Source organism: Dysidea avara, chromosome 7, assembly GCF_963678975.1.
Source record: "Dysidea avara chromosome 7, odDysAvar1.4, whole genome shotgun sequence".
In the NCBI taxonomy this organism is placed as follows: domain Eukaryota; kingdom Metazoa; phylum Porifera; class Demospongiae; order Dictyoceratida; family Dysideidae; genus Dysidea; species Dysidea avara.
Genome location: NC_089278.1, coordinates 18,323,560 through 18,349,855, shown reverse-complemented (window position 1 = coordinate 18,349,855; position 26,296 = coordinate 18,323,560). Strand labels below are relative to the sequence as shown.

Genomic DNA, 26,296 nt, shown 5'->3' with positions numbered 1-26,296 from the left:
TTTAAAGATGGTATTTTGGGTGTCGCATGTCATTTTTGAGAGGGTCCCTACTTAAACAGTACTACTGTACTGTTTGATTATTGCATAACTGAAAATACTTGTGAAGTGCAAATACTCTCCTGCTATATTTGCAGTGTAGCTATATGTAATAGTTAGTGGTCAACTATTAATTTGCCTTTCGATCAAAGATATTTCAGTGGCAGCTTATTATGTAGACATGTATACCCTGTATGTTGCCCTAATAGATGGGCTTCTCACATAGATACAGAGTAAGGATCCAAAATTACTAGCTACTGGGTTACTGATGTGTAAATGATGTTGAAATATTCCATGTTGGAAATAGAAAATCCTGAACCTGAAATTTGAAATTTTATATCATTTCCAACAATATACAGTGGATCCTCGCTTATCCGAACCTCAGTTATCCGATCACCTCGATTATCCAAATGCTAAATGTGACTGTTCTATTAGAGTATTTTGTCATCAGTGTGCATTCTATTATATATAGTAAATGACTGTTCTATTAGAGTAGTTGAACGAAGCTCTGTATATAAATCAATGGGCTTCAGTTATCCGAACATTTTCACTTATCTGAACACTTCTGGCTAACTATAAGAAATGAAGTAGGGATCTATTAAGCAATAAAAAGTAGTGAAACAAGAGATGAATGATGGTATTACAGCATAGTTAGCATACAGCATAGCTCGGTGGAAAAATCCCTACATTGGTTTGTCATAGCAATTATTTTGTTCAATGCCAAAGTAGACTGAGTTATACTGTAATACCCTCATTCGTCTCTTGTTTCAACACTTTTTATTGCTTAATGGATCCTACTTCATTTTTTAAATTAATAATTTTTAATGTACTAGGCTGTTTGGTTTTTTTGTTATAACATACAGCTATCCACATGTGACTGTTCTATTAGGATGACTGCTGTATTAGAGTTGGCCTTTCACCTACTACTAGGGGGTGTTTCACTAGCTAGTTTATATTTTCATTGTGCTAGCATTATGAGTACTGCTAGACCAATAATAAAAGGATGTATCATTATGATCAAGTAAATAGGTGTGGTCTATCATTATTAATCAAGGAGAAGGGAGGAACCGAGATCACATTAATATAGGCATGATATTAGTCTATCGTGAAGTCACAGGCATCTACCAAGTATAAGCACTTAAATAGATTTGCGTTGTCTAAATATGTTGCTCAAGGAAAGTGTTAATAAGAAAATTAATATGGTTTCATTGCATGAAGAAGGACGAAGAACAGTCTGATTGAAGATAAAAGGAAAGACAAGGTGCAGAGGACACACACTCATCGAAACCCAAAAGGCACATCTCACTGGCAGTGTGCGAAATAATGTCCAGACACCGGACAATTTCCAGTCAATTACACCAGGTGTCAGGCCATCATTGAATTTGTCCAGAAATAGTGTCCTTTCAAAGTATATAGTGTTAGCATTGGGCTAGGAGGGAGGCCAGACATGATGGTATTGACATGTAATTAAGTTATGTGTAGTTGGTTTGTACTGACCACAAAGGCATGCCCAAGTTAACCTCTGAGGTTAACAGTTTACTATGTTGTACCAGCCTACTTGTATCAGTCACCTGTAATGCAGTAGTAAAATGTATTTATAACCTGATTACAATTAGTAGCTTTTACTTGTGGTATTCATGACCACCTGTACAACCAGTTTTTAAGGTAGAATGAACAAGGCATCAGTGCATCTATTCATATTAGGGATAGAGCCACTGTTATATTCTAAGCTGTGGCAGCTGCCATCATAAGCAAAGTTTGACCACATAGCTATATCATTCCAAGGCAAGCCTTGACTGAAGTCCTTATGGCTCCTTTCCTACAAAGGCCCAATTGATTCTATAGAAGCCCTTTCATGTGGCCAGTAGCTACCCTTTAAAATGCTGTACTATCAGTATCAGTGAGTGGTTGATAAGTAATCAGCTCTACAGTACATTGGTGGCCCCAATGTTTGAAACAAATATCCCAAGTGCAGCTGAGGTGGTAGAAACACAGGAAAGGAGAAACAATAAAGGTTAAAATGTCCGATCAAATTGCTTGATGTCCACTCAAGTTTTGCAATTCCCTGACAGTATGACAGGACATGTCTGAAAAGTTATTTCACACACTGTACTGGCGAGTTTGATATTGTGGCATAAAACGGTAGCCATGCACTGCTTCATTTAGCCTCCAGTCTTGTGACTGTGGTCAAGCAGGCAGGCTGGCAGGTGGGCAGATGAAAATTTGCGTTATGGTGATTTTAAAAAAATATTCTATATTCGACCTCCTGTAAGTGTTTTCTTGTTTTTATACTGTAATGGACTAATGTTATTCTGTAAAGGTGATTTTCATTGCATAAGATGTTTCTGGGATAATATTTTAAAAGTGACACATGTCATTTTTGAGGGGGATTCCTACTTAAACAGTACTACTGTACTGTTGATAGAAGGTCTCTTAAACTTTAATCAAACAATACGGTAGTACTGTTTAAGTAGGGACCACCCCAATATTGAATGGGTGCCTGCCACAATTCTGCCTCTAAAAACCAACCTAGAAGCATCTTAAGGGGCAAAAACTACCTTTATGGGAGAGTCTTAGTGTATCTAAAGTCAAATGTAATGTTAATCCTACAAAAAACCATACATAAGCCTACTATTGAATTTTAAAAACATGGCCAAACACAATTTTTGGTCTGCTTTCCTACCAGCCTGACTATGTGCAAGGTTAGAGGCTAAACGACACATTGTATGACCACCATATTTTGCCACAACAACAAACTTATCAGTGGCATTTGGCTTTTGGTGTTCCAACAAGCCCTTGCCATCTGTGCCTTGTGTTTCATTTTATCTTCAAACTGCTTGTAGCCTTCTTCTTCACACTAGGAAACCGTATCAAGGCATTATTTTTTGTATCAACACTTAGACGCCACAAATTTATTTAAAGCACTCACATTGATACATTGCCGGTAGACAGTTGCTAGACACTATACCTACATGATAGGACCTTTTATGAACTAGTTGTACCAATAGCAGTCAAGTGACACGCCTCTTAGTTATCTAGCTGTACTTAGAGTGATTGACGACTTGATATTATTTTTGAATAATTGACTGTAGCTGTTTATTGTATTCAGATCATTCTAGATTTGATGGCAATTTATCGTGTGTTTGCATGTTATTGCAGCTTTTGTAAGCATGCAAAAGAAAGATGAGAAAGAAGAAAAAGCAAAGAAGCAATTTTTTAAGGCTCAATGCCTGGAGTGATTTTGCTCAAATTTGGTGTGTGGGAAACTAAAGGTGAAGGGCATTTCCATAGCAACCTCATTTCATAAGGGCATGACAGATGCCTGAAAAAATCCCATTATTGTTCTTCCTGTCAATAACACACTGGTGTGGTGAGCATGGCTTATTGGACTGCACAACACACTGTCTTCATTCTCAAAATTATTCCTGTATTACATGTTATTTGCAAAATTATTTGCCAAACGAAAATATTAGATGGGCTTTTATATTAGTGACTGCTATATTAGAGTAAGTGACTGTTCTATTACAGTATCTCAATCTTTCAACCATTTCTATGCTTGCACTATTTTAGTGGTATATACAATAGACTTTTGCATTACACTGCAAGAAAAAACCTTATAATTTTGCATCAATTATTTCTAGAACTCATCCAATTAGTTGGGAATATTCCCTAATTCTTTTCACCTCTTATTATTCCCAAAATTATTAGACACATACCTATATGCATATTAATTCTGCAACATGTACAAGATACTTTAATATAGATTTGCCTAAGAAAGTTTATTTTATAGGTCCACCATCAATTACTACTCACCCAACTGGTGGTGATGTACCAATGGGAGGAAGTATCACTCTCATGTGTAGAGCAAGTGGTACAAGAACACTAGTATATTCCTGGGAGAGAAAAAGTTCTGGTAGTAGTTGGACTACTGTTAGTAGTGATAACACAACATCATACACTACTAATACAACACTGACTATAGGAGAATACATGTACAGGTGTAGAGTGAGCAGTGAGGCTGGACCAGTTTTGTCAAACAGTGCTACTGTGAATGTGTATGGTGAGTGTCATTGTAACAAATACAGTTGTTAATTTGATTGTAAAAACTATATTCACAGGTCCTTCAATTATCACAGCTCACCCCACCAGTCAGTTGATAACTGTTAATATGAGTGTTACTCTGAATTGTGAGGGAACTGGTAAAGGATCAATTACATATCAATGGCAGACTAGGAATCTTAATGGAGGACAATGGAGAAATATTACTAGTAGTAATAACAGAAGACTTGTTGTGAGTAACGTACAAGAGTCACAACAGTACAGTTGTGTAGTGTCCAATGAAGCTGGTGGGGATAGATCAAATGTTACTACTGTTACTGTTTTTAGTAAGTTTGATATACATGTTCATGTAATACCATTCCCTGCTATAAGGTATTGAATTAATAGAGATTTATTATTTTAAAACTATGATTTTTATAATTTGATTTATTATTAATGATGGCTACAGCATTTATTCCATGTATGGTATAATTCATTGATTATTTCATAATTCATTATAATTACCACTATTATTTTGCTAAGGAAGTTTAACCAAACAGAATACAAAAACTATATCTTCTTAACTTTTTTATAGTTTAACAACATTTATCAAACCTATCTTCCACCCAAAACAGCTTTATGTCCATTTCGTCTATATTATAAGTGCCTCTTTACCATTAATTTAGCTTTAGCTTTGTTTCTCGTTGTTCTCTTTGCAGCTACTTTCAAAACATTCCTTACAAATCTCTTAATTAATAAACTCAAATGGTAAGGTTAAACAAAGTGCTTTTTGGTCAGTGTTCATAACATTCTTTGCCATGCAGGTAGCTAACAGCGCATAGTACCTAGAACAAAATTTCCTCTATGAAAGTTTCAAGTTTTCTTGGGAGAGAACGTGCCCCAGAACTCCTTAGGCTAGCTGCTTTTGGCAGAGTACAATCATCATTTTTTTTTTCTTGAACTTTTTACAGTGTAATTATATGCACCATATCCAGATAGAACAATTGCTTGTGGCAGAATTTTGATGCACTAACTTCATGTAAATTTTTGCCAAAATGCCTGGTACTACTTATGCTAGTATTTATCAATAAACATAAAATGATTATCATAGTAATATGTCAATCATGATAGGAGAAAGTGAAAAATCTTAATAAATCTAACCAAAACAAATCTTTGTAGACTTGAGTATAGGTGAAGAGATGATGTAACAATTGTTCCAGCAAAAGCATCACATAACGTTCCAAGTATAATTTGTTCTAGTGGCTGGTGCCTTTCCCAGGCCTGTACCCATGTAGAGGCCCAGGTGTAGCTGCACCACTGGCTCCAGTAAAGTAATAACACAATTGACTTTCACGCTGGCATACATGAACCACGTAAAACACCAATTCATGTATTGATGTAAAGTGAACAATACTTTAATTCACATTAGAAATCACCACTCATCCTCAAGACAAACTAGCAGCAGTTGGTTCAACAGTCATTTTATCATGTACCTCATCAGTATCAACAGATGTGATCTTCTCGTGGACTCATGACGGTAGTGCTGTTACAGGAGAATCAACATCAACTGGTAACACTAGTATATTAACAATTACTAGATTGAGGAGGAAAGATGCTGGTAGTTATGTGTGTATTGTGAAGAGTGGGTCATTATCAGTGGTGTCTAACAGTGCTGATATAAATATTTTTGGTATGTGCAGTTGTTCACATTTTAGTTAATACTTGCATTTGTCAATGTTACATGATTTTGTAGGTCGCCCATCAATCACTCGTGGTGGAGATGTGCCAATGGGAAGAAGTATCACTCTCATGTGTAGAGCTAGTAGTATAGGAGCACCAGCATATTCCTGGGAGAAAAGAAGTTCTGGTAGTAGGTGGACTACTGTTAGTAGTGATAACACAACATCATACACTACTGATACAACACTGACTATTGGAGAGTACATGTACAGGTGTAGGGTGAGCAGTGAGGCTGGACCAGTTGTGTCTAAAAGCACTACTGTGGGTGTGTATGGTGAGTTGTCTTTAAAAACTGCACTAATAATTTGATTCGTTAAATCTCCACAGGTCCTCCCACTATTACAACTCATCCTACTAGTCAGGTGATCACTGTTAATATGAGTGTTATTCTGAATTGTGAGGGAACTGGTAAAGGATCGATTACATATCAATGGCAGACTAGGAATCTTAATGGAGGACAATGGAGAAATATTACTAGTAGTAATAACAGAAGACTTGTTGTGAGTAACTTACAAGAGTCACAACAGTACAGTTGTGTAGTGTCCAATGAAGCTGGTGGGGACAGATCGAATGTTACTACTGTTACTGTTTTCAGTAAGTTTAATCTATTCCATTAACAGTGAGCTGTGAAAAAGAGTGTGGCCATCAACGATGTGATATCAAAGGGTGTCTTCCAAGTAATGACTCCAGTGATATTGAATTTTGAGAAAAAAAACATTGCTTGTTAATGATATCACTGCAGCCATTTCTTGACTGTCACCCTTTGATATCACTTCTTTTTCAAACTAGCCTGTTATTGACAGCCTCGCTCTCTTGTTATGGCTTAACTGTTTTTGATTAAATATCATTTATTTTTATAATTGCATAAGGAAGTCCTAAACTTGACTGCAGCCAGTTTACTTTTCACTTACACTTTCTCCAGGTTAATATAAGCAGACCTAGGCGACATCTGCTGCTGTTGTGGGTAAAACTGTTTTGATCACTGTCACTGCTCCTGCTGTTTTGGTCACTACTGTTTTAACTGCTGCTGGTAGTTTATTCACTTTAGCAGGAAATTCTACTGGTTTTCATAATTGGTTTGTGTGGTAGGAATGATGGTAAAACACAGTTTCGATGCTGTTTTAGAGTATTTTAATTGTGCACTTTTACCTATCTTTGATTTTCTTATTACATCTATTTGATCTTTCATCCAATTTCCATTCTGTTAAGCACAGTTTGTACCTCAACAGCAAACTTTGTAAGAGAATTCAAGTAGTTTACTTAATTGCTTTTGGTAGTAGGAATTGCACTTTTGATTGCTCTGGCTGGCAAGCATTCCTTTTTAATTAGCAAACCTTGATTGCATGATTATTACACACTGTTGGTTTTTGCACTGGTCTGTAAACCCCTCTTATGTGTTCCAAATTTCATTAGGCATTTACATGTTATGACAACTTTTGCAAGTGTGCAAAACGAAATAGAAGAAAAAGTGAAGAAATTTAGCTAACCATATCTCAGGAATGTCTGGAACGATTATGCTAAAGTGTGAAATACAGACTACTGAATGTCCACAGCAAATATCGTTGCATTTTGTAAAGGCAGTGTGGAGCTACATGTGCCCGAGTTTTCTTCCTGTCAATAATACACTGGTGTGGTGTGCTGACTTCTTGAGCCACACAACACTACCATGTGTCTTGATTACTGGTGGCATTGTTATGAGGTTGTAAAGCACAAGTGTGGGCACAGTTGATAAACTATTACAACACTAGGATAAACCAAGTGCTTATTAGTCTCAAAATCTCACCATCAGTGGTTTTTTGTTAAGCGTTATGTTGTTATTTCTAGTTACATATCTTCTTGGAGTGTTTATCTTGAGTATTCAATCCACTCAGTTTCAGCTATCAAAATATCTGTAAGCGTTTGTACAATCTGTTTTCAAGAACAAACAGCTTGAATTAGTTTGGAATTTAAAGTATCATGCACAGAGTCAAGTGGTTTATTTGTCTGTATATAAAACTGACAAACTTGTGGCAACATCGTGAACATCATTTGACAACTGAAGCCTGCAGTGTGCCAACAGAAGCCATCCAACACCTTTCACTTTCAGAAGATCATTATTGGATTCAGTGATCACATAACTTAAGTCTCATGTATCCTTTGCTGTGTGAACATGAAACAAAGATTTCTTACTCTCCATAAACAGACGAATCCAGTGGTGTATAGGTTTTATTGATTTGAGCTAAATTCAGTGCGTACCAACACGATTGAAGCATGCATAAATTTTTTGTGTAGCACGCATATTTTTACCCAGTGTATTTCAATACAGTTTATTAGTCCGGCTGTTGAAAGATGATACGTGGAAAAAAATGGTACCAAGCTAAATTTGATATCATTAGATGCAGAATGTCATGGAAAATAACATATCCAAAATCCTCTGAAATCCCCTGCGGGGGACTTTTTTTCTACTGTCGTTTTAATTTTTAAGGTAAACAATCAACAAAAGGAATGCATATCAATATTCCAGTCTCTATGAAATAATTTTGGAAACACTATAACCTTAACCTTGTGTACTATAAATGTTATTTTACTAGGAAAAGTGATTTCCACTATTATATGTAATATAAATTACACCATAAACAATTGTAAACATAAATATTCATGATATGATAATAGTCAATGTGAAACAAAGTTATCAAAAGTGTACTCACTAGTCCAATTTCTTCTGTATCTGTATTTCAGCAACAATTTCTTCAGCATTTTTGCAACCATCTCCCCTACAGTCTCCACAAGCTGTCACACACTTAAGTCCATTCTTACGACAAGAACATATGTTACTGCCACATGGATTCTTGGATGAAAGTTTGCATTAACATAGTATAATTTTCAGTAGGCTGTCTGGGGCTGCATTCATATCAGTCATTACTGGTGTGAATGCAGAACCTTCAAGCTCCCAGCCCCACAGCTTAGGATCCAAGTAATCATTCGTAAACTTATCCCAAATTGTGACCTGCAAGTGGACCCGCAAACTGTGAAAATAAGCTGCCCTCTCAGTTGGCGGAAGCTTTTGAGGATCGAATGTTATTTTGCAAGATGATATCATTTCCATGAACTTTAAGTACCTTAATTTGTTTAAAGATTCTTCTGGTTTGCCACCATAGGTGATGACAAATAATCTTATGCCAGCATTGCCTACCTGCTCTGCTGTTGCATCGCATTGACTAATCAAGAATGATATTTCTTGTATTTCATTTGATTCCTTGATTTTTGTTCAGTAAGCTGGTTTTTTCCTTGTCTATAGGTTGCAGATGTTGTGTCACAACCACTCCAGGCATGGAGAAACAGAAGATATGATATTATTGTTTCACCAGCTTTAGCATTAAGATCTCATATTTTCCATACAGTCATTGTTTTCTTCTGCGAAGCATTTGCTTCTGAAAGAAAATATATATTTGCCATATTATGTTTCCAGTGATACATCAGCAAAACTAGAACATCAATGTCTTCTGCTACTACATTAACTTCGTGCCCTTGTACAGCATATTGCAGGGGATGTGCAACTATCATTGTGTCTACATCTCCACTGCTGTTCTGAACACTGCGGCCATCAGCTTGCAGATAATATGTGCTTAGCAAATTTATGAACTGTAGTTTATTGTTCTCATTAGATAAAAACACCTTCTGGTTATTGTGAGCCTACATAGTTTCACCAAGCTGGATATCTGCACAAATCTTTATCACTCTTCTTTGATGCTCATGATCTTTTATTGAAGCACCCTGCATGTAACCATCAAATACTATGCAGCTCTATCCATAGTGTTGGTGTACATAAATTATTGTACATACATGTTAGCTACATCTCTATATGTTGCCTTCTTTGGCCACTTAATTCTAAGCACCACCATCTAGTACATGGCATATTTGAGAATTTCTTTCTGAGAATTGTACATTATTTGTAAGAAATTTGGCTAGTTGTGCCTTTGCAGTTTTACGCATTGCACAGTCCTTAAAAAGTGAAGTTGGAATGGCTGTGAGCTCATAATGAAAATATGGAGTCATGTCTTCTTCTCTCTGAACAATTGCTATCAGCCTAGAAAATAGTGCTGTTGGATTTATATTGACTTTCTGTTTGTCAACTTGAATATCCGGATATAGCTGCTATAAAGACTTGATTTATTCACTTTGCTTAATTGATGCTTCCAAGACACTGACATTGTCTAACTGTTTATGTATCATTCTACCAATCTCCTCTGCCTTATGGCAATTGATACTGTCGCCTTCAACAGCAGTTAAACCTGATGACAAAGAGCGCAGCTTATGTTCATTCACATTGAATGGTTCATGTTGACTGAACCATTCCTGAATTTTGGTAAGATCTTATAAATCTCGATTGCTCCTTGAAATTCCCAAATCAATGTGGTGTTCACTAGTTTTGTGCTTTAATTTGTAATGGTGGTCATAGCATTATGGATCCCAGCACATTTATGCATACTGTAAATCCGTTGCAGGAGAACTGACTCTGTCATTCCTCTTCCTCTCATAAGTCCTCCACGACTCTTGATCGATCTCATCATGACTTGCTCAATTGCTAGGTCTGTCCATAGTCCAGACCAAAACCTGCTACTTCGACAGACATGAAAGCCTTGTTCAACAAAGCAATGATACAGCCAAGAATGATCAATTGGTAACTGTAACATCTGTTGTAAATATAGGCAAGAACTTTTGGCATAGTTAATGTGACCAGTAGCAGCAAATATATTTAACATTCTTCCAACTGAAACCAGATGCAAGTTCCAATCTCCTGTTCTTTCAGCTCAGATAAAACGTTTCAATGTATTCTATATACAACCTTGCTGTAGGTGATTTTTCAGCAAGCAATGTTTTATAGCTATGTAAACAATTATCTAGCTTTATCAGCTCTTGTGACTCAGCAATTAAAGAGACTGGTTGACTTTGTTTTCTACCCTTTCATACAAACTGCAAATCTCTTCTACGTCATTGATATCAAACATATCTTCAACAGCTAGGCCATTGCATGCTGCCCAGTTTTCATCTGCAAGGGTTTCTGCCTACATAGTAATTCCAACAGAAGTTGTTGCAGTCCCAATATATCACTTGATAAATCAGCATTTTCTTCATTTGCAGTTTCTGATTCCTCACTAGGGTTGACAGTCTCATTTTCATTAGCTGTGTATGACAATACATTAGCTTGTTGACTAATGCAGCCTCTACCAAGAAGTGTCCATGCAATGCCCTAGAAGCAGCTTTTCCGAACATCATATGAGTAATTGCAGTGGGACCATATGCATTTTCAAGTGCTTCTTCTAACCCTGAACCTTTCATCACTGAACCAATACTACCCAAGAAACTCATCAGTGTATGAAATCCACCAAGTCTACAAACTATATTCATTCACTTTGCCGCAATGATTTCTATAGCCTTAAGCCATAAAGGCTGATCAAATGTTATACATGGGGTGGGAATGCTTAATTATCCCACTTGATTTGAAACAAATATCAAGGTTGAGCAAATGTATGTTTTATCTGTTGGATTCAAATCTATTATTGGGTGAAAACTATCTCAGATTTTGGAGTTGGATTAGCATCATCACAAAATATATGCTGCATAAAGCCTGACCAATTTGGACGTGGTCTTGCATTATAAAAATATCAACCCAGAATGCCACAGTAAATCAGAACACACCTCTTATTACACTGCTTCAGAATATCCTGCGTATTGTAAGTGTAGCTACTGCTTTTACTTGTGTTCTGTTTGGATGACGAATGTCAACTGCAGCAGATTTTCCACAGAGCTTTCCAGATAAATGGAAGCAGACTAGATCATAACTTTTTAGCACAAGGGACTTCAGTGTCTTTTACACTGCTTTGCATTCCTCTTTTTTGTCAGTAAAATTTCTGTGACACTTTATGCACTAAAACCGTGCCAATTGGTGTCATACCAACACGTTCTGTTAAATAGGCACCAAGATCTGAACATCCATGTATTTCACTATATTTGATAAGGGTTGAAAAGCCTTTTTCCGTCACAGTGATTGGCTCTTCATCCTCAAAACCATACTACAACAAATTTCCTGACAATCTAAAGCATGCTGTGAGTTTTGCTTATCTTCTGTCATGGTCATCAACTGCAGATAAAAGTAATGGTAATAAAATGACATATGAATACCCTGAATTTGTGACTTACCAAGTTGATCAAGGATAAGTAGTGTAAAGATTACAAGGAATCAATAATTATATGCAGAGTAGAACAATCATAAAAACTAAAATCCCTGTACTTCTTTTATACTAAAAGAGAAATTATCTCACTCCCTTTTTCCTGGATTGGAAAGGATGTCCCCTAACAATTGAAAATGCATCATGTCCTAGTTGCAACACAAAAAGAAAGCACCTGAAAGTATCTCTACATGCCTAAATATAGTTACAAAAGTGTAATATGCATTTATGGGCTTTACTTGTTCCACAGTAGTTTCCTAAACAATCAAACACACAGTTTGAAGCTTTATCAATTACCAACAAGAGTTAACTCCTATGCCAACTCCTTCTTTCCTGATACTATCAAACTCTGGAATAACCTTCCCCCATCAATTGTGAACACTGACAGTATTGAGAACTTTAAATCCACAATTTATCAACACTATCTATGTAATTAACTTTTATCACTGCTTTTATACCATATAGGTTCTGCAGTGTAACTAATTATACAACCAAGTACTAAGAATAATACGAAATTCGATTAAAATTACGTCATAAATAAATAAATAATTAATAATTAGTGTTTGAGAAACTACGAGGCCTAGAGACATAAACTAACCGGGGATCGATTCGCCTGTGAATGAAGGCACAACCATATAATCGTTGCACCTGTTCGTGCTAATGACTTTAACGTACATGTAATTCTATATAGTGCCCAGTACCACACCCATGCTTTAATTTCAGATTGCACGAAGGAGAAGCTTAGCGAACAGATGCGAGTGATTGCAGGAAAGCCAGAAGCCACTTTATGTGTAAATAACAAGATTACAGGTATGTTCATGTGGCACATTGAGTTCCAAGTTGCCATGCCAGGTGCCAGTGGACACGTTACAGGTGATGAACAAGATTTATAGAGAATATTAACATGATTGTTTGTGGTGTATTTGTATTATTTTGTATACTTCTGTTCATCCTTTACCTGGCTTGCTAGCTGAATTATTTTCATCTCCAGTGTTCAGTATTATTATTATTATTATTATCAATTTACCAAAAAGGAAGGCATACACAAAAGGCAAAGCCTGTACAAGGTGTCCGCCTACAAAAAACAAACATACATATACATATACCTACAGTACACTACAAACTAAACAGTACCAATAATACACTGCTGCATACAGTTCTATGGTATAAACTGCATCTCCTGTATGTTGTACAGTATTGAGTTACACACCATTATGCCATTGCCACACCATTAATGTACCGGCACTCAGCTACCAGTAGTTTTGCATTGGGCCTGGCAAGCCATTGTGTGGAGAACGTTAACACTGGCACAGTTTTCAGCTAATAAGTTTGTGTGTGAAAATACATAGCTCTCAACCTGAAACCTTTCAGTGCGAGGAGTGAGATCACTTTGTCACAGAAGCACAATACCTCTAACAACCAGACACTTTCCTGGATATGTTGTGCTTTGTTGTTTTCATTCTGCTGTATTGGATATTCATGGGAGCTGAGAGCTACAGTCAACAGAGCTCCCTGCTGTCTCCACTGAGCTGTGTTTAGTGGAAAGCCATATTCTTGTTAATTGGAACAATTGTGGTTTTGTTTTTGTTTCATTTTGATTAAAGGAAGAAAATCCGTCCCTCCTGGAGGAAACTGAGTGTGGCGCTCGACTAGACATTGGGTGGCCTGCAGTTCAAATCCTGGGGTAGGAGGGATTTTTTTCGTTTCTTTGGCTCTTTTCTGTTTCACCTTTATTGTAAGCTAGATCAAGTAATCTTCTTAAGTCTTCAGTTACAGTTTGTTAGGTTAGGTTAATCCAAAGGCTGCAGCACATGTTGCTGTCAGACCTTCAGTGCTGGCCACTATAAAGCTTTATTATACAACCAAGTACTAAGAATAATACAAAATGCGGTTAAAATTACGACATTAATAATGAATGAATAAATAAATAAATAAATAATAAATAAATAATGTTTGAGAAAACTACGAGGCCTAGAGACATGAACCAAGCGAGGATAGATTCACCCGTGAATGAAGGCACAACCGTATAAGTACACCTGTTCGTGCTGATGACTTTACCGTACGTGTAACTCTATATAACGCCCAGCACCACACCCTTGTTTAATTACAGATTGCTCGAAGGAGAAGATTAGTAAACGTCCGCGGAGTGACTACAGCAGAGCCAGAGGCCACCTTACACGTAACCAACAACATTACAAGTATGTTTAAATGTTTGTAACTGTGTATTTTGTATGCAGGATATGCGTTCCAGGCGTCATGCAGTGGAACAACCAGCTGATGACCAGTTGGGATACCAGCTGATGCGCTCGTAAACAACCAGCTGGAACAACAAGGTAATGAGTAATGTAATACTTGTACCGTTAGTTGTATTATACATCTTCATCCTTCATCTGGCTTGCTAGCGGCTGGAATTATTTTCCACTCGGCTTGACTACTACTCTACTGTGAGTCTGTAATAACTATACAAGAAGCCAATGCAGTGCTGCATATACAACAATGTGTAACTATCTCCTGTATGTTGTGCATGACTGTATGCATAATATCAAGAGTGAATTTTATTATTCACTCTTGATAATATTATCTAATCCAAAACAGCCAAGCTGTAAAAAACAGTGCGGCCCTCAAAAAAGTGGCACTAAATTCACCTAAATTGCCATTATTAAAATTTTTACGATTAACCTACCATCACAGCCATTTCTTGGCCGCCACCTTGGATTTCACATCTTTTTTCACCATAGCCTTTTTGAGGGCCGCACTGTTTTTTACAGCTTGGCTGTTTTGGATTAGATTTCATTTCTTTTTGTATTTGTATACCCCACTATGGCCGGCTTTGGGACTTTTTTAACCTGTCTTTTTTTCTTTACCACAGGAAGAAGAAAAGATGAAGCAGATATACTTTAAATATTTCTGATTTAAATCAGTAAATGTACAAATTATATATATATAATACATATATTTATTATAGAACATGGTGGTTTCTTTGTAACTGAACACTCTACAAGGTGACTTCTTCTTGCTGCTCTCTCTACAGGGTGAACTGTTTGTAGCTGAACAATCTACCAGGTAACTTCTTCTAGCTGATCTCTTTACAGGGTGATTTGTTTGTAGCTGAACTATCTACAAGGTAACTTCTTCTAGCTGATCTCTCTTCAGGGTGATTTGTTTGTAGCTAAATTCTGTGCAGGTGATTTGTTTGCAGCTGAGGTCTTTACAGAATAGTTTCTTTGTAGCTGAACTCTCTACAAGGTAACTTCTTCTAACCAATCTTTCTACAGGGCAATTTGTTTGTGGCTGAATTTTCTACTGGGTGATTTCTTTGCAGCTGAACTCTCTACATGGTGGTTTCTTTGTAGCTGTACTCTCTACAAGGTAATTTCTTCTAGCTGATCTCTCTACAGGGAGATTTGTTTGTAGTTGAACTCTCTACATGATAGTTTCTTTGTAGCTGAACTCTCTACAAGGTATCTTCTTCTAGTTGATATTTCTACAGGGTGATTTGTTTGTAGCTGAACTCTCTACAAGGAATCTTCTTCTAGCTGAACTCTCTCCAGGTGATTTGTTTGCAGCTGAACTCTCTACATGGTGGTTTCTTTGTAGCTGAACTCTCTACAAGGTAACTTCTTCTAGCTGATCTTTCCACAGGGTGATTTGTTTGTAGCTGAACTCTCTACAAGGAAACTTCTTCTAGCTGATCTCTCTACAGGGAGATTTTTTTGTAGCTGAACTCTCTACAAGGAAACTTCTTCTAGCTGATCTCTCTACAGGGAGATTTGTTTGTAGCTGAACTCTCTACAGGTGATTTGTTTGCAGCTGAACTCTCTACATGATGGTTTCTTTGTAGCTGAACTCTCTACAAGGTAACTTCTTTTAGCTGGTGTCTCTACAAGGTCACTAGTTTGTAGCTGAACTCTCTACATGATAGTTTCTTTGTAACTGAATTTTCTACAAGGTAACTTCTTCTAGCTGATCTTTCCACAGGGTGATTTGTTTGTAGCTGAACTCTCTACAAGGAAACTTCTTCTAGCTGATCTCTCTACAGGGAGATTTGTTTGTAGCTGAACTCTCTACAGGTGACTTGTTTGCAGCTGAACTCTCTACATGATGGTTTCTTTGTAGCTGAACTCTCTACAAGGTAACTTCTTTTAGCTGATGTCTCTACAAGGTCACTAGTTTGTAGCTGAATTCTCTACATGATGGTTTTTGTGTAGCTGAACTCTCTACAAGGTGACTTCTTCTAGCTGATCTTTCTACAGGGTGATTTGTTTGTAGCTGAACTCTCTACATGATGGTTTCTTTGTAGCTGAACTCTCTACAAGTTAACTTCTTCTAGCTGATCTCTCTACAGGGAGATTTGTTTGTAGCTGAACTCTCTACAGGTGATTTGTTTGCAGCTGAACTCTCTACATGATGGTTTCTTTGTAGCTGAACTCTCTACAAGGTAACTTCTTTTAGCTGGTGTCTCTACAAGGTCACTAGTTTGTAGCTGAACTCTCTACATGATAGTTTCTTTGTAACTGAATTTTCTACAAGGTAACTTCTTCTAGCTGATCTTTCCACAGGGTGATTTGTTTGTAGCTGAACTCTCTACAAGGAAACTTCTTCTAGCTGATCTCTCTACAGGGAGATTTGTTTGTAGCTGAACTCTCTACAGGTGACTTGTTTGCAGCTGAACTCTCTACATGATGGTTTCTTTGTAGCTGAACTCTCTACAAGGTAACTTCTTTTAGCTGATGTCTCTACAAGGTCACTAGTTTGTAGCTGAATTCTCTACATGATGGTTTTTGTGTAGCTGAACTCTCTACAAGGTGACTTCTTCTAGCTGATCTTTCTACAGGGTGATTTGTTTGTAGCTGAACTCTCTACATGATGGTTTCTTTGTAGCTGAACTCTCTACAAGTTAACTTCTTCTAGCTGATCTCTCTACAGGGAGATTTGTTTGTAGCTGAACTCTCTACAGGTGATTTGTTTGCAGCTGAACTCTCCACATGATGGTTTCTTTGTAGCTGAACTCTCTACAAGTTAACTTCTTCTAGCTGATCTTTCTACAGGGTGATTTGTTTCTAGCTGAACTCTCTACATGATGGTTTCTTTGTAGCTGAACTTTCTACAAGGTAACTTCTTCTATTGATCTATCTACAGGGCAATTTGTTTGTAGCTGAACTCTTTACATGGTAGTTTCTTTGTAGCTGAACTCTACAAGATGATATTTCTAGCTGAACTATCTCTTTCCATACTTGCATGAACTCCCTACAAGGTAACTTCTTCTAGCTGATCTCTATACAGGTTACTTGTTTCTAGCTGATCTCTTGAATTCTTTTCAGGGTGACTGCTCTATTAGGGTGACTGCTCTATTAGAGTATCTCGATCTCGCACTTGCTGCACCAAGTTGAATTTCGTGTTATAACTCCGTGGCTTTAAGTCTGATTCTTTTACACCATTGAAGAGCCTTTCTAAGATGATAACTCCATCTGTACAGCGATTTTCAAAGCATTACTCCAAGCGGTTTATCTGGTAGGCGTGGCAAGCAGTCGTTTTTTATTAGCTAATCTCGATTGCGTAATTGTTACATACTGTTGGTTTTTTCGTTGTATCTTCCTGGTTTTTGACTCGATTTCTTTCAAACCACAAAAGGTTTGAGGTTCAATAGTTAACCCATCTACCCACTGATTTTCAGCTTCTTCCCATACGCGGTTTACCCTGTAGGCATGACAACATATTGGTGTTATTTTTCGTGAATAATCAATCTAATCCAAAACAGCCAAGCTGTAAAAAAAGTGTGCGGCCCTCAGAAAGGCCATGGTGAAAAAAGATGTGAAATCCAAGGTGGCGGCCAAGAAATGGCTGTGATGGTAGGTTAATGGTAAAAATTTTAATAAAGACAATTCAGGTGAATTTTTGTGCCGCTTCACAAAATTTACCTAAATTGTCATTATTAAAATTTTTACCATTAACCTACCATCACAGCCATTTCTTGGCCGCCACCTTGGATTTCACATCTTTTTTCACCATGGCCTTTCTGAGGGCCACACACTTTTTTTACAGCTTGGCTGTTTTGGATTAGATTTCATTTCTTTTTGTATTTGTATACCAGCTTTGGGACTTTTTTAACCTACGTTTTTTTCTTTACTACAGGAAGAAGAAAAGATGAAGTAGATGTACTTTAAATATTTTATCAGTAAATGTACAAATTATATATACTGTATAATACATATTTGACCGCATTTGCGAAAAGGGGTCTTCCACACACATCCAATTTGCCAACTTTGACAATTGATAACTTCAGATTGGAAAACGCTATTGCCTTGATATTTGGGCAGTGGTGAGCACCACTATAGCTGAATACATGGTGAAATTTTCAGGTTAATATGTTACTTGAACACTGAGTTATGGTCTCCAACATTTACGGAATTGGATGTGTGTGGAAGACCCCTTTTCGCAAATCCGGTCACATATATTGATTACAGAAATCTCCATGGTGGTTTCTTTGTAACTGAACACTCTACAAGGTGACTTCTTCTAATTGCTCTCTCTGCAGGGTGAATAGTTTGTAGCTGAATGATCTACAAGGTAACTTCTTCTAGCTGATCTCTCTACAGGGTGATGTGTTTGTAGCTGAATTCTGTATAGGTGATTTGTTTGCAGCTGAGCTCTTTACAAAATGGTTTCTTTGTAGCTGAACTCTCTAAAAGGTAACTTCTTCTAACTGATCTTTCTACAGGGCAATTTGTTTCTGGCAGAATTTTCTACAGGGTGATTTCTTTGCAGCTGAACTCTCTACATGGTGGTTTCTTTGTAGCTGAACTCTCTACAAGGTAATTTCTTCTAGCTGATCTCTCTACAGGGAGATTTGTTCGTAGTTGAATTCTGTACAGGTGATTTGTTTGCAGCTGAGCTCTTTACAAAATGGTTTCTTTGTAGCTGAACTTTCTCCAAGGTAACTTCTTCTAACTGATCTTTCTACAGGGTGATTTGTTTGTAACTGAACTATCTACAAGGTAATTTCTTCTTGCTGATCTCTCTACAGGGTGATTTGTTTGTAGCTGAATTCTGTACAAGTGATTTGTTTGCAGCTGAGCTCTTTACAGAATGGTTTCTTTGTAGCTGAACTCTCTACAGGGTGATTTGTTTGTAGCTGAAATCCCTACAAGGTAACTTCTTCTAGCTGATCTCTCTACAGGGTGATTTGTTTGTAGCTGAACTCTCTACAGGTGATTTGTTTGTAGCTGAACTCTCTACAAGGCGATACTTCTAGGTGATCTCTCTACAGGATTCCTTGTTTCTAACTGAACTCTCAACAGGGTGATCTGTTCATAGCTGAACTTTCTACAAGGTGATTTGTTTGCAGCTGAACTCTCTAAATGGTGGTTTCTTTGTAGCTGAACTCTCTACAATGTGACTTCTTCTAGCTGAACTCTCTACAAGGTGACTTGTTTCTAGCTGATCTCTCTACAGGGTGACTTGTTTCTAGCTGATCTCTCTACAGGGTGACTTGTTTCTAGCTGAACTCTCTACAGGTGATTTGTTTGTAGCTGAATTCTCTACATGGTGGTTTCGTTGTAGCTGAACTCTCTACAAGGTAATAACTTCTTCTAGCTGATCTTTTTACACTGCATATTTGTTTGTAGCTGAGTTCTCTACAGGGTGATTTGTTCGCAGCTGAACTCTCTACATGGGAGTTTCATTGTAGCTGAACTCTCTACAATGTGACTTCTTCTAGCTGAACTCTCTACAGGGTGACTTGTTTCTAGCTGAACTCTCTACAGGTGATTTGTTTGCAGCTGAACTCTCTACATGGTAGTTTCTTTGTAGCTGAACTCTCTACAAGGTAATTTCTTCTAGCCGATCTTTCTACAAGGTGATTGAGTTTTTTGCAGCTGAACTCTTTACATGGTGGTTTCTTTGTAGCTGAACTCTCTACAAGGTAATTTCTTCTAGCCGATCTTTCTACAAGGTGATTGAGTTTTTTGCAGCTGAACTCTCTACATGGTGGTTTCTTTGTAGCTGAACTCTCTACAAGGTAACTTCTTCTAGCTGATCTTTCTACAGGGTGATTTGTTTGTAGCTGAATTCTCTACAGGGTGATTTATTTGCAGCTTAACTCTCTACAAGATGACCTCTTCTAGCTGAACTATCTACAGAGTGATTGATTTTTTTTGCAGCTGAACTCTCTACATGGTGGTTTCTTTGTAACTTAACTCTCTACAGGGTGATTTGTTTGTAGCTGAACTCTCTACAGGGTGATCTGTTCATAGCTGAACTCCCTATAAGGTAACTTCTTCTAGCTAATCTTTCTACAGGGCGATTTGTTTGTAGCTGAGTTCTCTACAGGGTGATTTGTTTGCAGCTGAACTCCACATGGTAGTTTATTTGTAGCTCTACAATGTGACTTCTTCTAGCTGAACTCTCTACAAGGTGACTTGTTTCTAGCTGAACTCTCTACAGGTGATTTGTTTGCAGCTGAACTCTCTACATGGTTTATTTCTTTGTAACTGAACTCCCTGCAAGGTGACTTCTTCTAGCTGATCTCTCTACAGGGAGATTTGTTTGTAGCTTAACTCTCTATAGGTGATTTGTTTGCAGCTGAACTCTCTACATGATGGTTTCTTTGTAGCTGAATTCTCTACAAGGTAATTTCTTCTAGCTGATCTCTCTACAGGCCGATTTGTTTCTAGCTGAACTCTCTACATGATGGTTTCTTTGTAGCTGAACTCTCTACAAGGTGATTTCTTCTATAGCTGATCTTTCTACAGGGTGATTTGTTTGTAGTTGAACTCTCTACATGATAGATTCTTTGTAGCTGAACTCTCTACAAGGTGATTTCTTCTATAGCTGATCTTTCTACAGGGTGATTTGTTTGTACCTGAACTATCTACATGATGGTTTCTTTGTAGTTGAACTCTCTACAAGGTAACTTCTTCTAGCTGATCTCTCTACAGGACAATTTGTTTGTACCTGAACTCTCACATGATTGTTTCTTTGAAGCTGAACTCTCTACAAGGTGATTTCTTCTAGCTGATCTTTCTACAGGGTGATTTGTTTGTAGCAGAACTCTCTACAAGGAAACTTCTTCTAGCTGATCTCTCTACAGGGAGATTTGTTTGTAGCTGAACTCTCTATACATGATTTGTTTGCAGCTGAATTCTCTACATGATGGTTTCTTTGTAGCTGAACTCTCTACAAGGTAACTTCTTCTAGCTGATCTCTTTACAGGGTGAATTGTTTGTAGCTGAACGATCTACAAGGTAACTTCTTCTTACTTATCTCTCTACAGGGTGATTTGTTTGTAGCTGAACTTTCTACAAGGAAACCTCTTTTAACTGAGCTCTGTACAGGGTGAATTGTTTGTAGCTGAACTATCTACAAGATAACTTCTTCTAGCTGATCTCTCTACAGGATGATTTGTTTGTAGCTGAACTATCTACAAGGTAGCTGATCTCTCTACAGGGTGATTTGTTTGTAGCTGAATTCTGTATAGGTGATTTGTTTGCAGCTGAGCTCTTTACAGAATGGTTTCTTTGTAGCTGAACTCTCTACAAGGTAACTTATTCTAGCTGATGTATCTACAGGGTCACTAGTTTGTAGCTGAATTCTCTACATGGTGGTTTCTTTGTAACTGAACTATCTACAAGGTGACATCTTCTAGCTGATCTTTCAACAGGGTGATTTGTTTGTAACTAAACTCTCTACAAGAAAACTTCTTCTAACTGATGTCTGAACAGGGTGAATTGTTTGTAGCTGAACTCTCTACAGGGTGATTTGTTTGTAGCTGATCTCTATACAGGTTACTTATTTCTAACTGATCTCTTGAATTCTGTTCAGGGTGACTGCTCTATTAGGATGACTGCTCTATTAGAGTATCTCGATCTCGCACTTGCTACACCAAGTTGGATTTCGTGTTATAACTCCGTGGCTTTAAGTCTGATTCTTCTACACCATTGAAGAGCCTTTCTAAGATGATAACTCCATCTGTACAGTGATTTTCAAAGCATTACCCCAAGTGGTTTATCTGGTAGGCGTGGCAAGCATAATAATAATAATAATAATAAAATAAAAAAATTAAAAATTAGCTAATCTCGATTGCGTAATTGTTACACACTGTTGATTTTTTCGCTGTATCTTCCTGGTTTTTAGCTCGATTTCTTTCAAACCACAAAAGGTTTGAGGTTCAATAGTTAACCTATTCACCCACCGATTTTCAGCTTCTTCCCATACGCGGTTTACCCTGTAGGCGTGACAACATATTGGTGTTATTTTTCGTGCATAATCGCTCATAACTCTTTGCCTGTTTATGGTATTCCAGCCAAAGTTGGTACCGAGATGCGCCTTTATACCCCCCTTCTGTGTGCCAAATTTAAAGGCAATCGGATAACGCGTTCGCGTTTTATAGCAGTTTTTGTAAGTGTGCGAAAAGAGGAAGAAAAATAAGAAGAAGAAAAAAACGAAGAAACTAAGCCAATTTTTGAAGTCGCATATCTCAGGAATGCCTGAAGCGATTTCGCTCAAATTTGGAATGTGGAGTGCTGAAGGTGGAGGGAATCTACACAGCAAAATTTGTCTTGTTTCATCAAGGCAGCACAGAGCTACGAAGGTGCGAAAATTGCGTTTTCTTTCTTCCTGTCAATATACTCACGGGGTTGCGCGCCGGCTTCTTGGGCCGCATGACACACTACCGTGTGTCTTGATCACGGGGTTGCGCGCCGGCTTCTTGGGCCGCACGACACACTACCGTGTGTCTTGATCATAACTCCTTTTCTGTGTATCGTATTCTAGCCAAAGTTGGTACAGAGATGCGCCTTTATACCCCCCTTCTGTGTGCCAAATTTCAAGGCAATCGGATATGGAGTACGCGTGTTATAGCGGTTTTTGTAAGTGTGCGAAAAGAAGAAAAAAAAAACCAAGAAACTAAGCCAATATTTGAAATCGCATATCTCGGGAACGCTTGAAGCAATTTCGCTCAAATTTGAAATGTGGAGTGCTGAAGTTGGAGGGAGTGTCCACAGCAAAAATCGTCTTGTTTCACCAAGCTAGCACAGAGCTACGAAGGCGCGACAATTGCATTTTCTTTTTTCCTGTCAATATACTTACGGGTGTTGCGCGCCGGCTTCTTGGGCCACACGACACACTACCATGTGTCTTGATAGACTGTGATCACTGTGCCAATGCCACACTGTTGATATACTGGTACATCACCAGTATCCTCTAGTTACAACAGTCTGTTGTGCCATATTGGCTTGATTGGGATCAATTGCTAATTGTGCCTTCATCATATCCCTTGTTCTGCATAGCCTCACTTCACTGCTGAGTCATCTTCAGAGACACGTCACACCTAAAATATATAGTTACTTTCAATATAGCTTGGTTTTTGTGTAGGTTGTGTTTTAGTATTGTGGTTTTCTGATGCCAGTTAAACTCCCTTGCCTGTGTACGTATGCATATGTATCATTTCCACTGGTACACACACACTGCTCTGAGTGCTGCCTATGGCACTGTTTATACTTGCCCAATGGGTAGGTTGTAACGTTGATAATAATTATACAACCAAGTACTAAGAATAATACGAAATGTGGTTAAAATTACATCATTAATAATGAATAAATAATAAATAATGTTTGAGAAAACTACAAGGCCTAAGGCTTCGCACTCACTGGGAATAGAATCCATGTTGTATGAACAGATAATCATATAATGGGTGAATGTTTCTGTGGAGGTGATAGAAACAGTACGACAATTCTATTTAATGCCGATCAAAACAGCACGTGATATACCCACTACCAATCGAGCAGATTCAAATGACTATTTAGACGAGCGAACTACTGTTCAATTGTGTTTGAAAGTGTTGCCAGCTGGCACACTAATTCTCAAGTCGCCATGCCAGCTGTCAGTGGATGCGCTCTGTGTATCGATGGCTGCAGGACACCTGAATAGGCTTGACATTCCAGCTGCACAAGGACAGGTATGTTTGTTTGTATTGTAATGTACATATGTCTTGTATTTTATATTTTTTCTGGCTTGCTAGGCTCTGGTTGGTTTGGTTGTCTGTTTGCACTAATGTATTGTAAGAGCATGGTATGTTTTAAATGTTTTCTTGTATTCTTGTACATTTTGCCTTTACCTAGCTTACTAGGCTCTGGCTGGCTTGGCTGTCTTCCTTTATCTGGTTCATCTGGTTTGCATACTCCTACAGCATTGTGTAGCTATCTCCTGAAAGTTGTGTATGCATAATTATAGTGTGTCACCCGTCACTGTGCCATTGCTACATCAATGATGAACCTTGCTTAGCTCTAGTTGATGTTGATATTCTGTGCTGTATATTGGCTAATAATTTTTATCTGGTGATGTTGCCTATAATGTATTACTACATACAATACTGCAATAATGTATAGTTCTCTCCTGTATGTTTTGTATACATATACTTTGTACACATCACTGTGCCATTACCACACCAATAATGTACTGGCACTTAGCTACTGGTGGCCTTTAGTTACGATGCCACTATTGTGTTATATCTGTCACTACTGTGACATTGAGATGATCTGGGGATCATGCCTTCACCACCTAATAGCCTCACCGGGGGGCTGTCACGTTGGTGTATGTACTTGGTTGTATGTGACGCAGTCCTAGTAATTACATAACCAAGTAATAAGAATAATAAGAAATGATATCATAAATAATTAATTAATGTACAGGACTAGTGCACAAACGAATACTCACCGGGGTTGTGTTAGACGATACGCGAACGTCAAAATTAACTATGGGTTTTTTTCCCAGTGCTTTCGTTAATGAGTTAGGTTTTCTAATAGACACCGTCCTTTCCAGTTCTTGACAACCGGTTGAAACACACCACGCATTAGTTACTAGGCGTTCAACTCGTATAACCTGTTCGAGTAGCTATGGCCGCGTAGCAACCAGTTTATATGCATTGCACGTAAAACCAAACATTGAACTTGTACAACAGGTTCGTGAACCAGGTTTGTAATTCTTAGCAACCGGTTCATATGCGCTGCGCATTAAACTAAGCATTGGAAACTACAAAATTCGACTGGACGCTTCATTCGACATGAGGACTCACCGGGTGGAGCTAGAGCAGCGTACTCTGTAAAAAGATCGAGATACTGGTGTGAGAGACACTCGACCAAACAAAGGAAGAATACACGAGCACCTTACGCGAAAACAACAGGCTGGAGTAGAAGGTTTTGTACTTAGACTGTGTGAATTTCTTTTAAACCGTTGCCCTAGGTTAACCGGGCAACTTTTGTTATTACCTAAAAGGGTGGGGCCTAAAAGGTAGCACAGGACAATGTCAAACACGAAAATTTGTTAATTATTTAATTAATGGAACCATATAGATGGTGGGGCCCTTGGACAACTGGTAAAGTAGATAATAACAATAACAATAACGACAATGCTTGCAAGATCGAGATACTCTAATAGAGCAGTCAGCTACTCTAATAAAATAGTCACCTTTACAGTTCCATTAAAAAGCTAGCAGTTTTTTTGTATGTTTTGTTGTAATTTCACTCCTTGCCATACCCACCTTATGGTCTTCCATGTTGTGGTCATGTGTGCCTGAGGACACACCACACTCTCAGTTACAGTATAAGATACATATGCACTATTTTCATCATCATTGATGGTTCTTTCTCTTAAGTATTAGTTAAGAACAGTGAAATTGTATAGGCTCTCTGGGCTTCTAAACTATGAAAATTTGATGGCAAACATCCAAATCACCAACATATCTGCATCACCATGCTGCCCCAGAACTGCCCATATATAGAGCCTACAGCTTTTGCTGCATTTGGTGACGGAAAGCATGGTAGTGATAGCTGGAGCTGAGCAACGTACGGGCTGGCTTACATGTCTTGCTACAACAACTTGTATAGTGTTCCACCTGCCTCAAACTACACTGTACTGTAGTGACATAAAAACATTAAACATGAAGGGCTTTGTGTTCACTTTAAACCTTTCACACTGCTAGACTCAGTAGACTGGTTTTATGGCCTTCTCAACAAGTATCGATGGGCATTAAAAATTTTGATTGATTGCCTGTGATTATACAAATAGTTTTGATTAAAAGTTGGTGTTTTAGTTAAAATGCTTCAAATTGTACCCTATGAATTAATTTTTGGTGAACTTTGAGATGTTGTGAAAGCTATAATGGTTACAACTTCTGGGGGGGGGGGGGGGGGGGCTGTGCCCCCCAGACCCCCCGCTGCCAGAAATTATATACTCTGGCCAGCCCCCCCTCATATCAACTACTTCCTCTGCCACTGCTC

General features: G+C 37.9%; 1 protein-coding gene across 1 annotated transcript in view; it reads left to right on the top strand.

Annotated features, from left to right (window-relative positions):
* The first annotated feature begins 3,862 nt into the window (after window positions 1-3,862).
* Window positions 3,863-26,296, top strand: part of LOC136261087 (mucin-17-like) — a 193,765-nt gene continuing 171,331 nt past the window's right edge. Inside the window, exons 1-5 of the mRNA XM_066055053.1 lie at window positions 3,863-4,096; window positions 4,155-4,421; window positions 5,504-5,764; window positions 5,828-6,088; window positions 6,142-6,408. Of these exons, the coding sequence (XP_065911125.1) occupies window positions 3,871-4,096; window positions 4,155-4,421; window positions 5,504-5,764; window positions 5,828-6,088; window positions 6,142-6,408 (1,282 nt within the window). The 5' untranslated portion in view covers window positions 3,863-3,870. The remainder of the gene's footprint in view (window positions 4,097-4,154; window positions 4,422-5,503; window positions 5,765-5,827; window positions 6,089-6,141; window positions 6,409-26,296) is intronic.